This window comes from Pomacea canaliculata, linkage group LG9 (assembly GCF_003073045.1).
Source record: "Pomacea canaliculata isolate SZHN2017 linkage group LG9, ASM307304v1, whole genome shotgun sequence".
Classification (NCBI taxonomy): Eukaryota; Metazoa; Mollusca; class Gastropoda; order Architaenioglossa; family Ampullariidae; genus Pomacea; species Pomacea canaliculata.
The window spans coordinates 7350001-7367843 of record NC_037598.1 but is presented as its reverse complement, the minus strand read 5'-3'; the positions used below and the strand labels follow the sequence as shown (position 1 = coordinate 7367843).

Genomic DNA, 17843 nt, shown 5'->3' with positions numbered 1-17843 from the left:
AGAGATTTCTGTATAGACGTGTGGGTGGGTGTGGGGGGGGGGGAAGATGTATATGCTGAATCTGTATTTCGGGGGATTTTTATTTGTGTTGTAATGATATGTGCTTAGTGACCCAGTCTGTATTAGGGAGCTCTCTTTGTGTAGGCTCAACTACCGGATCACTCGATCAAGCGGAATGAAAAGCCATCACACTCACACAGCTGAAGGAGTAACGGACTGCCGTCAGTCAGCTCACTGAGGACGGGGTGCAGTTAGCCTCCTGCGTGTGACCAGGCCTGAAGTGCCAGCGGACTGTTGGACGAGTCTCAACGACGGACTGTGTTCTTGAAACTTGAAAGTAGTGAGGTGGCGTGACACTGTGTCTCACCTGAGAGAGCTGTGTGCCTTGTCAGACCACGAGAGCGTCGTAGGTTAGAGGGGCAGGGTTAGACGTGCGTGGGTGGTGGGTGTTTGATTCCTTTTTTGGGTGTGTGTGTATTAATAGCGGGGTTCTCCCCTATTTGTTGTGTGTGGCCACTTGTACAACAGGCCTTGTTTTTTTTCTTTCTTATTTTTTTTTTTCTTCTTCTTTTGGGAGGGGACTTGGTGGTCTCACTCTGCGACGCCAATAAATTTTTGTCTCTTAATGTGACTTCGTGTGCGTGTTTTGTGTCCACTGAGGAGTGATTGGTCTTGTTGCACGCGTCGGGCGCATGGAAGTTTGTGTGTTTGCGAGTGTGGCTGTGAGAGAGCAAGTCCCGCGACGCCCGGTCGCGTTACGCGACAAAATGGTGGAGATGCGGGGTAGTTAACCCACTATACCCTAGTCCTCACTTCTCAGTGCCGTCTTGTCCTATGTTTGTGTTGTGATGTTTTGTTCGTGTGCTGGAAGGACTGTGAGCTGAGTTTGATTATGTACACTGCAGGCGGCTGGCTAGCGTAGGCTTGGTCAGGATAGATTAATTGGGGCAGTGGGGCAGGAGGATCTACTCACGCATGCGAGCGCTGCACTGCAGGGGCGGGGGCCTTGCCCGTAGGTCCAGGTATTACTTGCTAATTGTGGTCAGTTCTGTGCAATTGTGTTTTCCTTTTTTTTTTCTTCTTTTTCCTGCTGTTATTGATTTCCCAACTGTTCTCTGATGTGGCGGTCGGGATCCCTCGTCAGCGCACTCGCGAGCGTGTGCTGGCGGAATGGCCGGGAGCGATTCTGGAAGTGAGCGGCAGTGGGTCCAGGGCCGCCGAGAGCCAGCCCGGGCCCCGGGACAGACGACTTCTCCGGGCCCCTTGTACTTGTAATCGTAAATTATTTTCCCAGTATATAATGTATGTTTACAATTCGAATCTCAATATCTACACTTCATTCAGTGTCACGACCGGTAGTCGGACATTGCGCATTCTTTACGAAGAACGACAAGAGATCACTTCAGATTGAGACGTTCTGTTATTTATTATACACCAAAAAGAAAAAATACTAAAAAAAAAAAAAAAAACATAAATTGTAATACAAGAATTTCCAGCAGGTCAAATTAAACCATACAGCACAAGTTCACTATTATCCGTTCTAAATCAGAAAGTATACATCCTAGGTTGGTTCAACACCGACACTACGGCAGCGCGCAGGCTACAACATATGTCCGTTTCAATACACCCCTCACGATACTTCTCTTCGAGCACTTTTCTAGCCACCAACAATGTCCGTGTACTCATTAAATGTTCATCAAACACATACACACAGTCCGTGTAAACCGTCTTATTCTCCCTCTAACGTTGACGGTGGAGATAAACAATGGGGGTACGACCTTCCCCCTCTCTCTCTCTGGAGGTAAACTCAAAAGGCAAAAGTCTTACTTTGCATTGTCGGCACCAGCGGACAATCAAATCGTCAGTGTCCTCGACACTCCATTGCACGACTTTTTAAAGACGACAGCGACGGCCCTCCACGCGGTCGGTGTGTCGTCGTCGTTGTCAAGTACGAGAGTGGAGCCCACTTGCTCAACACTCCCCAGCTGTGATGAGATGCTGCCCGCCTATAGTCGTCGGCTCGGGATGTTCTTCTCTGGAACTTCTCAGCTCGGCGATGTCCACTGCTCCCAGTAGCAGATTCGGCGAGGAACCTTCAGCAGCAGTTCTACTGAAGTTGCGATCCCCAAAACACAGCAACAGCAGCGGCTCCGTAGCAAACACGGTACAGCAAGTCCGTCATCAATACACTCCACTCACAATTAACACAATTAACAGCCGCCGCTGTATCAATCAGCTTCTCGATCGCTGGATGGCTCTCTCCCCCCCTCAACTCGCTGCTCGATACTTCCTCTTGTTACTCGTTTCTCCCCCCCCCCCCCCCGACCGACGCTACGGTCCGCCTTAAATCTTCACTCCCAGTCCCCTAGACCAGGTGTCGCATTCTTTCAGCCGCACGTGAGGTCTGAAACTCACGTGGGGTTCACGACCTCTATATCCGTCAACTAATTATGCCGTTGACTGTCCATCGCAGAGGGGCAACACACACACAGGGCTGGCTACGCCACCCCGCTCCCCCCTCCATTTCCTTTCACCAAACTCAGGCGCAATTGCCACAAAAAAAAAAAAAAAACACAAAGGAGGCACGGACTGATCCGTGACATTCAGTAACGAAATATAGACTGCAAACAGTAGGACAAGTGCACTAGGATCTACATCACTACTTGAACATAAAGTTGTTTACATGCGAGTGGTTAGTAAATGAGGACAAATGATGTTAAAGGATCAGACTTGTAGCACTTGAGGGGTATGTGCATGAGTGCGTGGTGCGCATGGCACTGGCATCGATATAAATCCACACATTTTGTCAAACTCAACTAAATTTGACAGGAAGATTATCAGGCAAACGGACATCACCTGGACAAAATGCAGTACCCATGCTAGTAATGAATGCAAGAAAGTGAATGAAATTGTACCCGTTACATTTTACTCTACCGTGGGTAAGTAGACCTCTTCGTTGCAAAGGCGTAAACTTTGAAAAAGATTGCTTATAAGGCCTGCAAGATCTCGCACACTGTTCTATTTAGTAAAAAAATAGTAAAATACAGTCAAATCTCTCTACTATGCCACCCCGCTACTATGCCACTCTCGGTATTATGCCACTTTTGCTCGGTCCCGACTATAAATTCAATGTAAAAAAAAAAATTTACTATGCCACTATTGTGTGATTGTTAAAAGACACAAGTTGTGAAATTCCACGCAGTGCTCGATTACTATACTGTACGGTAGTGTGGACATCGCAGTTAGTGGGGATGGAACCTAGCACGCACACAGGGAGAGTGGAGGCTGGCAATGTGGGGTGGTGGTGGTCGCTGGCCGGGTGACAGCGGAAGAGCGGGATGGGGTCGACTAGCGACAGGATGCAGGTGTGCGGATGTGGTTGGGAGGGGTGGAGGATGAAGAGGTGAGGGGGAGAATGAGAGGAGACAGCTAGCGCCAGCCGACGATTCTTGAGAGCTTTGGACTGACAAGTAACGAGCAAATAAAGCCGTTTTTACGAACCCTCGCTACTATGCCACTCTCGCTACTATGCCACTTTTGCTCGGTCCCGGTAGGTGGCATAGTAGGGAGATTTGACTGTAGTGTCATACAATAATCACCTTTTAAAAACTGCCTAGGGCTAAGACGTATCTCTCTCGTAATCTCGTTAGTACCTCTTCTAATTGTCTTCTGTCTATCCCAACACTGTGGTATCACAAAGCCCTTTTGTACTAAGCTCACTGACGTGCAAGGAAATGTTCTCTGTGTAAGTGATTTATACTTCTACATGTAAAGAGGAAGAACCAAAGAAGTAAATGCCTAAACAAGTCTTCATCGAGTGTCGTTAATAACCTCATTTAAAAAAGTGTTTGCTGCGACGAACAGCAGAGCACATCAGTTATCATTTTTATCAACTTACATAACAAACACGCAGCACCTATCGAAAGTCCCTTCCTATATTATTCCTTTAGCAAAACCGCACGCGCGCGCGCACACACACACATTTTGAATTCATCCAACTTTTTACGAAGCATAAACTCGGTCGACTTCAACCGCCATCAGTCACTAGCCGTTAAAATACCTGCTCAGTTTTAGAAGACAAAGCAACTGTTTTAAAGACTAGTTAGCTAGTAAGTGTTAATACTTTTAATATTTAAGGAGATTAGAAGGTTTTGTAAAAATGACAGAAAAATAGAAATGTTTGGCATATTTTAGCTGAATCGTAATAGTTCATAGAACAAAGTTATACAGTACTAATATTGTCATTTTACCTGCTGACTAAAAACTTGTAACCAACATGTCAAATGGCTACGTAGAGGGGGCTGTCGTACCAGAAATAACACCGAGATTGAATTCCGCACTGAAGTTTTTTATTCAGTTTTGCTCAGCGTCTGGCCTAACTGCTCTCTCTCAAATTCACAAAAGCTGCCATCCCACTGTCAGTCCTACTATTTCTTCTCCCTACCCTCGAACATTCTAGCCCTTCTTCGCAGACATTTTTGAACATTGCTACATTGTTGAACATCATTTCCTCCCTCGCACAAGGCATTCTACCTTTTACATTGCTGCCGTGCTGAACATTCTAGAATATAGATGCAAATCTACAACCCAAAGACATTATACTTCGTACACTACTAGAGTGCTACAAACTTAATGAGCTTTTCTCACAAACTTCATTATTGTCAGTCAATTTGAGACGCTAGTCACTCTCATTGACACTGATGTTCCTGCCTTGTCAAATGCTATTTGCCAATAAACAGAAAATCATAGAAGCATAAATAAAAAACTAGTGTACTGACCATAATAACAAAGTGCCGCGTATCTCGGCTTTTCGAGTATAGAAGACAGCGTGCGACAGGCAGGAGAGTGAGTGTGAAATTAAGTGACTATTGCTATCTCTAAGGTTCAATTGTCCAAACTTTCTTTGGTCCAATGACTCCGATCGAAAGGGATGGGAAAATTAAGTGTCAGGTCAAACACACGGCGACTTTACCGCTGACTCGTCTATCTTATAAAAATATCAGTCTACACCTCCAATTGCTCCAAACCCCGACCATTTAATTCCCAGTCCATTCCGTGGAGTCTTCCAGAAACTATCACACCCCCACCCCCTTTCCCTTTTGTCGTGTTGTCAGCAACAATGCATTGCGGCCCACGATGGCCGGCATGGGTGGAAGTTGCTGTCATCTTAGTCACTGGCCTCTAAACTAAAACATAATTTGCCTCTACCTTGATTGTGGGTTCAAGACATGGAGAAATTTAATGAAAACGTGGACAAACTAACACTTATGTCATAACTCATAACACATCTGTAAACTTTTCTTTTCTTCCATTCTTCATCGTGAAACAAATATACGTTACACGAAGCTCCTTTAAAAACACATTCAAATATATGTGATAATTCGAAAAGCAAATGTCGCAGCCACCGCAAAACTCAATATACAGCACCATATATGACAGCTTCCTTGAAGACAACTAGCGCACAATCAGAAAGATTCCGAGGTGGCTTTGGGGGACGGATGGTGGGTAGATGGTACCTCCTTTTTACCGGGAGCTTTGTCGGCAAAGAGCAAAAGAACCACCGTGATCAATTTATAAACCTAATATTTGCGGGACAGCGGTTTTTAAAATGTTTTGCAATAATGTGTTCTATTTTGCTGGCTGCGATAGTATTACAGGATAAAATAGTCTCATTGTATCAAGGATCTACTATGTAGACTAATGTAGTTGTTTGCATGGTGATGGAGATACGGTTAAGGAAAGTCTCAGTGTTGCTTAGTAACTACGAAAAAAAGCAGCCTTGATGTCTCTCGCTTACAGGCTGCAGCGCCAGGGACGGGCCCCCACCATGTTTGTTCACAGAGTGGCCACACATCAGTAACATACCTGTCTGATCTCCACTGTTAATTCCGATTTGCTTGCAGGGCCCACCCCCTCCTCCATTCCCCCCCCCCTCCCGTAGTGGCACCTGTAGCCAGCAATCTCATGGCACGAACGTTCTTCAGGGCGGTTCACACGCGATAAAATCTTTGGTGTCCAGCGGCCGTCACCTCTTGGCTTGTCCAGCGAGAATATGATACCCGCTGACTACACTTCTCACGACAGGCCCCAGTACCCCGAAATTGTATTCTACAGACTTGAAACTCAACTTCTGCATGTGTAATGCTTGGGTGTTCTGTCCTTAGACCTTTCTTTAAAAGAAAAAGAAAAGGAGGAGAAGAAGAAAAAAAATTTACTGACCAAGGCCGGGCCCCCTTGACAACCGCGGGCCCGGGTACACCAGACCCCCCTGTCCCCCCCTCTCGTCAGGCCTGAACGGGTGCGTTCTAAGATTAGACCCCTTCTCCGGTTTACATGCATACGGATCTTGCAGAACAGGTTGGGTGTCTCACACAGGCCGGATCAGACCGGTTCAGCAGCGAAAAGAGTCCCGTGGAAGTTTTATTTTGAGTAGTAATTTTCGCGCTCCTCTTGCTGAAGTCTTTCTGATTCGCCGAGATTGACCGCGGATCACTTAATTTTGGTGAGTGAGTCGGCATCAGTCCACAAACACACGTCCGCGGGTTCAGGCTTAGCTTTGATGAGCAGTTCATACCAGCAAATTTTGTGTGATATGTTTTGCATGTAATGTAAGAAAAGAATTTTAGTGACGTAAACGGGGAGTTCGCCCCCAAAGAGGTACGCAAAAATTAAAAAAGAGAATAAATTGTCCATAAGGGATAATTTGTGCAACAGTTCATACATAGGACTATACGTACAGTGGCCACGGTCTACCCTTGACATGGCTGTGCCGGGTGTGATATCGACTATCACCAAATTGATCGGTTGGATAAAACCTATCAACAAAGTGTATGAGCTTTACACAGGGTGGGGACGACGGAGGAAGACTAAGGACATTGAAGAACGACTTGCGCGGAAGTACGCGCATGCTGTACTAAGACCTTGGCAACGACGTTGTTGGGTTACGCTGATGCAACAAAATGACCGCAAAGTTCTGTTTGTGGTTGATAGGGTTGGCGGAGTTGGTAAGAACTTTTTTGCCAACTATTTAATGTACAAAGCTAATGCTGCTTGGTTTGACCGTACATCTAAGAGAGATATACTGTATGCTTATAACAACGAGCCCATTATCGTCTTCGATCTCACGCAAGTTAAACCTGCCTCTGTAAAATATGATTTGCTTCGATCAATTAAGAAGGGTGTTGTGTTTAATAGGAAATATAAGAATCGTCCAAAACGTATGAAAATGGAAGCGAAAGTTGTAGTTATGATGAGGAGTATGCCTAACTTCTTCAAGATGCCCCGCGATAGGTGCACAATATTTAACAACTTTAGAGATTGATTGATTATAACCTGTTTTGTAAGTACGTCCGTGTGGAATGAGGTGTTTACCTGACTTCTTCAAGATATCAAGGAGTAACAAAGCTTTTACAGTCAAATTATGGCGTTTTCTTCACATACCTTGTGGGAAAATAAAATAATTTTTCAAAGTATTTTGAACTCTGTTGTAATTTGGGATCAGAAGTTAGTGTGCTCTGATGTTAAGCTAACGCCACTTTAATAACTTACAGTAATTTTTATAGCTACTTTATTACCTAGATAGAAGAATACATGCACACAGCTACATTTTATTTCTCGACCTATTTCGTGATTTCTGTCAACACCGTTTTGAACCTAAAGACATCACAACATGCAGGTACCGAATGGCAAATATCTCATGAATAACAATCAACAGAACATTTTCTATTTCACATTTAAGGGCATATAAATAAAAAAAAAATTCTCCCTTTCCATATCTGCCAACTACCCCTTTTTAAATCCTTTAGACGTGCACTGGAAACACCTCTTCCGTAAACATGACTCCTGTCATTCTTTCCATAATACTAGTCCTTTTTCACACCCTTCGTTTTGCAATATGTTAATCTCAGCTCATGTTCTTGTTATTTGGTTCCTCTTGGTGTTTTCTGCATTTGATTTTATGCTTCTTTTAGTGCGGTCTATTCTTTTATAGTTCATATGTTGTTTTCCTGTCCCTCATATACTGTCCATGTTTCGTTCTTGTGCTTAAGCTCTATGAGGATACTCCTTAAGAGTGTATTATTATTAGCGTGTACAACGTGCAAAGTCTCAGTCCTCATTACACAAAGGGAACAAGTCTCAAAACCACAGTGCATGGAACGCATTTCATGGGTCTCCAAAAACAAAAACAAACAAAAAACACACACAAAAGACATGTTTTGATCTTTTTATTTTACATATTTCTGCTATGCAGTCAGGCTGAACACAAATCATTTTATCAGGTTTTTTTTTTTCTAAAGTTGTCTCCTGAATTGTTAGTACCATTTCAGGCTGTAATCTTTGACAACCAAGTGCAAAAGACATAGAAGATGTTTTACAGAACTCTTAAATCCAGTTTTCTGCACAGTGCATCATCACTGAACCTGTTCAACAGCAAGGACTGCCCTTCCTGAGTCTTTGCCAAACAACTGAGTTGTAAGGATGTACAATGCCCACATGTTGACCTCTATACCTCGGATAAACTCCTGAATACAACCATTATCCATATCCCCATCTTGTTATTTATATTTTTTGAACATCATCATTTCAGCCACTACATTCCAAACATTAAAGACCATGATCATTTTAACTATTCAGCAAAAGCAATAGGTTTTATCTTTCGTTTACTCCATATGTGAAACAGCTTTGATTTACCCAATACATAAGCTTACAACTGAAACAGCTAAAGTTGTTTATGTCACTACTGTTGGCACAGTAGAGGTACAGTCCTTTCAAACTCTTCCCTGCACCCACTTCCCTACAAATGTGCATGAATGTATGGTCAGTAAGCTATCAACACTAAAGGAACATGCAAGCCTTAAGGCTAATTTTTTAAAGTGTCATTACTGCATCCTACATTCAGAAAACATTTTCAGCGTTACTGGAACAACAGAAAATGAGACTATTAAATTTTTCAAGTCTCAGTTTGGAAAGGGAGGTCTTCAGACCAAAACAGAAGGCAAATGTTTATAAAATTATTGGGAACATTAGGACTTTTGGTACTGTTCATGAACAGTTGATAAATTTTACAACTGCATTCATCCTCAAGGAAATATATGTACAAAACATGTAAAATCTACATAAAATGGTAGGCTGCTAACTCAGCTGTGACCAACTTTTTCAGTCCACCAATGCACTTTACAGCAGTCTTGTGTCACAGAGAAACAGCATGATAGTAGGTACTTAAGTCACCACAAGGCTTCTGAGTGCTTCTTAAGACGATCAACTGAATTAGCCACTGAAAGGTTTCAAGTTTATTCTTTCATGAACAGTGGTAAGAATAAGCATCATAACTTGTAGCAAGCTGCACAATCTCAGCAATCTATGATCTGAAAAAGTCAGCCGCTTGCTGCAACTCTCCAAACCCAGACTCCACAGCTAGCTTCTGACCCTGCAAAAAAAAGAACGAAAGGGTTGAAAGGTTGAGATCTGTACTTGAAGTACTACAGATTTTGTCACATCAATGCATAAGCAAATACAACAGCCTAACCTGAGGAAGCCTCTCACCTCAGTGAACTTCTCGGCAAATTCCTGTGCTGCCTGTGGGGAACTGAAACATGCTCTAAAGTGCTGTTTGACTGGCTCGTCTGTTGAGAAGTCCAAGCTATGCCACTCACAGCTCCTATCTTTGGTATTTCTAAAGGAAACCAAAACATGCAAATCCATCAATAAATGGACAAAGGAACGCTAAAGTGCCCCCCCACCCCAACTCCCACACCCACTCCCACAACAAAATTAAACACCAGTGTCACAAACTATGTTTGAGAGAGAAGAGTATTAATAGGTAGCAAGCCACAAAAAGATGATATTCCATGATCACATAGAAAACAGGATTCAAACAAAACTGCTTACACAGTAATGGTGTGTTCTTGACAAATCATGTGAGTGCAAAGTTTCTTGTTTTCATCAGAAATAACTTGAAGGCTGTATCCATTCACGTCATCGTCATAAATGATGCGGAGCACTCCCATCCCCAGTTTCTAGAATGGAATAAAAATGAAAAAGTTGCAATGGTGTGCTTTCAAAACCACAGAAAAACAAACAAAACCAAAATGAGAAACATGGCGACTGTTGAGAGTTCTTTATGTAGGACACTCTTCTCACCTTCCACGTCTCACTACCAGATGGCAAGTTCATCAGAGTAATACGCTTCTCAAAAATCGCTTCAGCTTCTTCATCTGAGTTATCATCGTCATCATCATCTTCCTCGTCATCATCATCTTCATACTCATAATCTTCATGGTACTCCTCTGTGTCTCCTGCACAAACAATAAACCATGACAGAACAGTGTTTGCATTTACAGGACAGAGCATCAAATCATATACAATACCGATCAACTGAACCAGAAAATACACTTGGGTTGTGGATGGACAAAAAGAAGAATGTGGTAAAATAGTAAATGAATGACAGCCTATAAGTAAGAACTTTCTTTTACAACATCTGAAGGTTAAAAGTTACATATTAACAATATGGGACAATACGCCACAAGGACAATAACATAGAAAAAGGCCACATAATAACACTAATGACTGACATGAGGCCACATTACAGCAAATTACATAATTATTATTTAAAGCAGATCTGCCACATTTGAAAACAGTAGCCTGACAATATTATTACCATACTATTCCATCCTGCCTGGTGCCAAAGACTAGATGTTGGCTCCCTGACAAGACTACAGATTTTGACCAATTCACACTTGGATTTAAAATCTGGCTCAAGAGGGAGCTCTCACCGCCATGTCACAAACTACAAACTTTTGGTCAATCAACAATCTGTCACTAAACTGCATTATGGCTACTTATTGCCTTATTCCGACCACCCTTGTATCAATATGCAGTAATCAAAGATGCATTATGACTGCCCCTGAGAGATGGAGTCAGTTTGTGTAGCTATAGAAGCATATCAAGCAGCAGCAATAATATGCAGATGCATGCTCATGCGTACACATGCATGTAGACAGCCACAAAATGTGGATTTCACAACCAGGTTCTACAGAGGACAGGCCTACAAGCCAAGTTCAACAGAGGTCAGGCCTATGGACCATGTTCTACAGATGGTAGATCTGTTGAAGAAAGGTCAGATTTAATAAACTGCTACATTCAAAATTCTATCACCACATGTAGTCTACATGACATGCATTTTAACCCCATTTCTTGCCAGTTGTGAATGCAATACAGAAACAGAACACAGCCAATAAACATGTAATTTACACCACTAAGATGCCATAGTTCAAAATGAAAACCTGCTGCTTGTCCTCTCATTCCCCACAACCTCAAAAGCTGTTAAACTGTGTAGTTTTTTTTATGCTTTTTGTTCTCTACAAAAAGAAACAAGCCTTAAAGTTAATGAAGATGAGTGTTAACAAGATGCACGTCTGCAAACAATGGTAACTAAAATCAAATGTAGATACATTACAAATAATAGCTGCCACTACAGTGATGAAATGTTTGTAAAACAATGTTGTCTAGGCAGCCTCCTGTCTGCATATTAAACATTTGGAATTTCTCTTCCTCTCATCATTTTCTTCATGTGATATATGCCGATAGTTCACACTACCTTAAACTTGCCCCACAATACACTGGCCTCATGCCCACAGTACTTTAGGGTCTGCCCACACGAACATTAGTATGAATACACTACCTTAGTCTCATGCCCGCACTATTTTAGCATCAACATTTGCGAGAACACTACCTTAGGTTCTACCCACACTATATCAGCATCATGCCCACACCGGGGTTGGCTCACACTACCATAGCATCAGGTCAAGACTAAAATGTGTGAGAACACTGCAGGGACAGGTGGGCATCAACAAAGTCCAGCATGCAGGTAGCAGGCAAAGACAGGCCAGCACTCACTAGTCCTCTGAGCCTCCAGCCTGCTGGGATAAATAGTCAGGCAGCGTTTGGTAGGTCTCTTGCCCTTCTGAGTGCACCTCACAGGTTGCAATTCACTTGTACTGCCTAAGACTGTTGGCAGCTGCTCAGCACCAGTGTGATCACTGTAACCAAGCTCTGGCCACATTCCACTTCCTCCAGCCAAGATGTCCTCTTCTGACTCAGCCTGCACAACCTGTTCCCTACAGTCATCTCTTGGAGATTGGTGATGCTCATCTGCAACACCTGCAGCTTCTAATTTTAAGCTTGATACTCTGCCTGCAACTTCAACTTAAGTCACTGTACGTCCACTGTCTTCATGTTGAAATTCAGAATAGGAAAGCATGACGATTTGCAATGTTACATTTCACTGTCTGAAGTTCAGAATATTCAATCCATTTTCAAGCAGAGGTGCTATGTGCTCTGACATGTTTTTAGGCAACATCTTTCTTCTTCAGAATGTTGTAGGGTTAGCAGCTTTGTTATGGCACTGAATGATTCAACAATTCATTTGTCACAAGTCCCTCTAAAATGTACAACAGTCTGTTGTGACATGGTGCCGTGCATCAAATTAACATATTCATGCTGTAAAACCCCGGTATTTGCTAACTCTCATATGACTGGCACAGACATGGCCTCTTGCTATTTTTATCATTTCACTGTCTATTCATGTATCTATATGCACCAGTTTTCTTTGAGTGAAAAGTCTGAAAACTTGAGATATAAAGGATCTGCATACAGCTATATGCATTTTAACAGAATTTGACAGAGGGCCAATGCTGGACCATAAAGAAAAAGCACAGGGTGACAGCAAACAATGCTCTGTGTCCAAGAGTCTCATAATGTAAAGAATGAATTCAGTCACTAATTATATACCCTTTCCAAAAAAGGAAACAGCAAATGGTGCCGGAAATTGGCCTTATCAGCCACCCAGCAAAGTTATGCTGAATGTAATACAGAATTATACTAGCACCACCATTGAGGAACTGCTAGCAGATCATGCTGGCTTCAGACCAGGTAGGAGCACAGCTGTGCAGATCTTCAGCATCAGTGGGACCTCTATCTCAACATCCAACTTTCGATCTTTCCTTACTATTTGTGTCCTTGGAAGCAAACATTCTTAGCCAGTGCCTGTTTCACATATTGTAAACAGGGTAGGGTCCAAAGACACATCAAGCTGCGCATAAATAAATGAATAAAGGAGTAAGGTGTTGGTACCATTGAGAATTGTTCTACAGCAAATTACTTTCCTCTGAGAGCTTAAATGATCAAGAGCTATGTTTGAGACGATTACCGGTTTCTCAATTTGACACTGATTTGTAATTATTCTGCTCGACATCACAACTTGTCCAAAATGTACAACAGCTCTGACAAATGTAGTGCAAGTAAGATACTGTTCAAACAAAGTCTTGAGTGTTAACCTACAAATAAAACTATTATCGAACAGCTCTCTCTGGATGGCTTAGACGTGGAAATATTTTGTTGCCGACAGCCTGTTGCCCTCTCTTTGTCTCTAAAATAAGCCTTATAACAAGAACCTGTCTTTAAACAAAAAAAAAAAAAAAAAAAAAAAAAAAGAAAAAAACACAGCTCCCAATCAAAGGGGCTAATAAGACTGCCAGTCAGAAGATGGTGATGAAAGTTAAGATGACAAGCTAATGTTTCTCTCACCTCCAACATCTGCAGCATCAAGCAGCTGGGAGAAACAAGGGTTGCCACTGCTGCCTCCTGTGCCTTGGAAATTTGCTGCGACAATGGCATCTTCAGCTGCAACATCCAGAGCCAGAGAATGGTAAGGGTTGCCACCATCACCCAATACTTGATGTGAGGTGCTCACCATGCTGTCAAGAGAAGATACATCCAGAGCTTGCGTGTGATATCCATTGCCACGGTCTCCAGCGCCCGACTGACTGCTGGAAGAGACAGCGTCTTCAGCACCCAGATTTAGCTCCTGTGTGTGGTGCCAGTTGCCTCGATCACCAGTTATCCGGTAAGTACTAGATGTTACGGCATCCTCTGCACCGACATTCAGCTCGCAGGAGTAATATGGATTTCCATGCTCTCCTGTTGTTACCTGGCTTTCAGCTACAAACATGTCCATGGCTCCAATGTTGACTTCATGTTTGCAGTATTGGTTGCCACCGTCTCCAGACCCTGGCTGTGTGGCATCGGGTGCACACTCCAGGCTGGCTTGCTGAGATGAAGAGACCCTGACCTCTTGATCTTCAAGGTCAGATTCTGTCCCTAAACAACAAAATCAATTTCGGCTTTATCAGGAGGAAACAGAATAGCCACGCTGAAAATATCAGCCAAGGTGACAGAACTGAGAACAAATCCAATGACATCTGCACATCAATAAATCTGATAATACAAAAATGGTGCACAGCATTGATCTCAATGATGTAGAATGCTGTATAACACCTAAAGTAATGAACATGTCACATGAGTTTACAAAGTAGGTGAGAGAGAGAACAGCAAGATATAAGGAAGGCATGCACGCGCACACACACAAATTCTTGGAAGCTGGTGACAGTCATCAAGCATACATGCCAAGAGTATTTCCTGGTTTCCAAAAGTTAAATTTCTTAAACTTTTGTGCACCTTGTTTACACCTAAACAAATCTAATCCAACAACAAAAAACAAAAGAAAAAAAGATTTCAGAGAAAGGAACCCAAATCCCATAATTTGAATAGGTGCCTGGTTCACCAACAGATGGCCCTTTCAAAACCTTAATCCCCACAATAACCTTAATCCTAATCCAAACCAATCTTTTTAATAACAAAACCTTAACCTCCACCCATCTACATCCTGGGTTTCTGTAAATCTGTAAAGTACATGAACATGTACATGTATACAAGTGTGTACATACACATGCACACACACACACACACTTAGCATTAATAGCAAAATGTGATGCTAGCAAAACAAAACAAAAAAGCCAGTGAGAAACTCAGAGAAACACCTACTCTGACGAAGTTTCTCCTGGCATTCTTCAAACTTGGCCTTGAACTCTCTGGCAAGATCAGCATTCTGCAACAAGAAGCAGCACTACTTAATGCACCTGGACAACAAAATAACACAATAATCTGTGTATATGCTACAAAGGGAAAAATGCAGTTTCATAATGAGCTCCGCAGCAGAAAATTACCTGGGATGAGAGTGCTAAACCAGTGATCCATGTTATTTTGAAGAAAAAATAAAGGGTAAAACATCAAGAAATAAGCAACATATACTTTCAAAACAGACTTGTAAATGAAAAGCTTGCTGCTCACTTTAAACTTGATGGCAAACTGCTCCGTGCGAGGTTCACTGTCTGTGAGGTCATTGGCCACCCAGCACCATGATGTTTCTGATGTTGCCAAGGGCTTCAGTGCCATGGTGGTGTTGATCAAATGGTTGCATGCAACTTTCAACACCTGCTCACGCCTCATCAGCACTCGGAACAGCACTGTTGCAACAAGAATACTCAGTTTCAAATATTCTGTGCTTTAATGACATTTTCTACAATGACAAAAATGACAATGTCCTAGTTGAGTTTGAACAGTGTAGTAGTGCATTGTCAACAGATTGGATAGATTAACTATGTTGGAATCATTAGCTATGAAAGGCTCCCCTTTAAGACATAATATCAGGGACATCAAACCCTTACCTTTGTCTTTGTGTTGCATGACCTTCATTTCACCTATGCCCCTCTCTTTCCACTGGCCCGCATCAAATCGATACAGCTTTGCTCGGTGGCAGAAAAGAGGCAACCAGTCCTCCTCTCCTGCATCATCATTGTTATCATCACCACCAGCACCCCATCACATTAGAGATTATAGTTACATTTATAAAATACTGTAGTTACTATAACAGCAAGTCAGCAACTACATGCATATTCTTTATGTGGCACATGAAAGTAGAATAAGACAAAATCTGGCAGAAACAAGCACCATGTAATCTGATACATTTATCTACTGTTTAAATATACAAACATCCTTCTGAAATATATCATATTACTTAGGTCAATTATATTATCCAGTGAAATGTTTTTAGAAAGTCTTGTTCTATCAACAACACATTTCTTTTTTTAAACAGCTTATTCTTCTTTGAATGTGAAAATGTAATGCTTTCTGACCGGTCTTCACTTGCACCAAGTCAGGAAGTGGGATGACTGGCTCGAAGTGTACGTCATCACTGGGAGCCACCTCCCCATCAGCCGTGTCTTCCCCAGCAGCACCATCATCCTTACCAGGTGAAGCACCAAAAAGCCGCTGACCAGCTCCATGCCAGTGGAATGGCTGTGAAGATCCTGCCACACCAAACAATATGCCAGCTACTAAACACCACAACAATACACAGCAACCTACAGCACAAAAACATGTGCAGAAATTCCAGTTTAAACATGGCTGTGGCGTAAACAGTGCACACCTCTGCAAGTCGTTGTCCATCCTGAATATTTTATTCAGAGAGGAGGAGCCATCTATTTCCAAGATGTGCCTAAACTAAGGTAAGCATTCATGTATTGCTAGCCAGGGAAAATGTCAAAATTCAAAGTACAGGTTCTACTGAGTGCATATCACTTTTATACTATTACAAAAGTTGAAAAGTAGACACAACTACATAGCTCCCACTGACTCTCACTGTGATCATTAAATGAGAACATGGCCCTACTTCTGCTACAAAACTGTTCACTCACTCCCATTTTGTCATACCCCCTTTCCCTCCACCCGAAAACCAGTCCCATGATGATATCACTTTACAGCTTGAGCTTAATGTTATACAGGACACGACTAACCCGGAAGCGGGGTGGGGTGGGGAGAGAACTGGTGTTTTACACTGAGCCACTATATCATTACAGCCAGCCATGTAAATAGATGCCACATGCAAAGAAAGAACAGTGTGCCAGAGACAAGATCTGAACCATCACTGTATTGGTGACAGGCGCTAACTGTTGTGCCACAGGACCGCCGAAAAGACTAAGAGAAGACTATCTTGAAAATGTACCTTGACTGGCGAAATTTGCAGTACTATCCGCTTTAGTAGCAAGAGCAGAAAATGTCAGGGTTCCGGCAGACCTACTACCAAACACACCATCCATAGTCGCTGAAATCATAATTCAAAATTTGAGATATAACAACAACACCAAGCATTTGATTCATGAAAACTTTGTTCCTACACCTTTTATGTATGATGCCTTGACCATGTAAACATACAATTAAAAAATTACAAAAAAAGGTACACTTCAATATTGTTTTTTGACTTCTTTATAATGAATACAGCATGCACAAGAGACAAAAAAAAAAAGTACTTCAGTATTACCTACTGACTTCTTACTATTCGGTAGGTTAGTCAATCACCAACATTTCTGTTTTCCTACTCACATTTTTCTAATGCAGCCTCATTCACTGCTTTTAGCTTCTCAGTCTGCTGATGATCTGGTCAATGCAAAGGTGAAACGTAAGTTTTTTTTATTTTAGACAATCACATTAATTCATATAAAAATAGCTCAAAGGTAATAATGGCAAAGCGTAGTTAGCAACCCCGAAAGAGCAGGAAATAGGCTCTACTTTAACAACAGGCGTGTGCACACAAAGAAGGAAAAAATAATCAGTGTGAATTCAATGCTCATTTCTAGAACACTTATAAACTATACAAGCTGTTCTAGAACATCGGCTGTAGCATATACAATGAAATCTAGCTGCAGCTCAGTTGTGACAGAATGAATTTAAACTCTAAATAAAGCGTCTTCCTGGGTTTCATTTTGATGTACAAATCCCTACTATTCTACTTTCCATCCTACCAGTATTACTCATGTTCCTTTATAAACTGGGTCTTTTTAAAATTACTTTCATGTAGGTAGTGATAGCTTTTGGAAATATGCTGGCTTGAAAAAGGATTTTTTCCCTGAAGTAAAATTAATTCTAGTATTCTTAGTAGTGTATACTAA

General features: G+C 42.1%; 1 protein-coding gene across 2 annotated transcripts in view; it reads right to left on the bottom strand.

Moving 5' to 3' along the window:
• Positions 1–8210: 8210 nt before the first annotated feature.
• LOC112572436 (RANBP2-like and GRIP domain-containing protein 5/6) overlaps positions 8211–17843 on the bottom strand; it is a 38631-nt gene continuing 28998 nt past the window's right edge. The window contains exons 37-48 of one of the 2 annotated variants that reach the window (XM_025252113.1): positions 17278–17331; positions 16901–16999; positions 16032–16205; positions 15564–15680; positions 15187–15362; positions 14881–14944; positions 13585–14157; positions 11896–12159; positions 10141–10295; positions 9889–10016; positions 9544–9673; positions 8211–9427 (exon numbers count right to left, since the gene is read on the bottom strand). In XM_025252113.1, the coding sequence (XP_025107898.1) occupies positions 9359–9427; positions 9544–9673; positions 9889–10016; positions 10141–10295; positions 11896–12159; positions 13585–14157; positions 14881–14944; positions 15187–15362; positions 15564–15680; positions 16032–16205; positions 16901–16999; positions 17278–17331 (2003 nt within the window). In that variant the 3' untranslated portion in view covers positions 8211–9358. The remainder of the gene's footprint in view (positions 9428–9543; positions 9674–9888; positions 10017–10140; positions 10296–11895; positions 12160–13584; positions 14158–14880; positions 14945–15186; positions 15363–15563; positions 15681–16031; positions 16206–16900; positions 17000–17277; positions 17332–17843) is intronic. The other variant, XM_025252114.1, reaches the window with a different exon arrangement.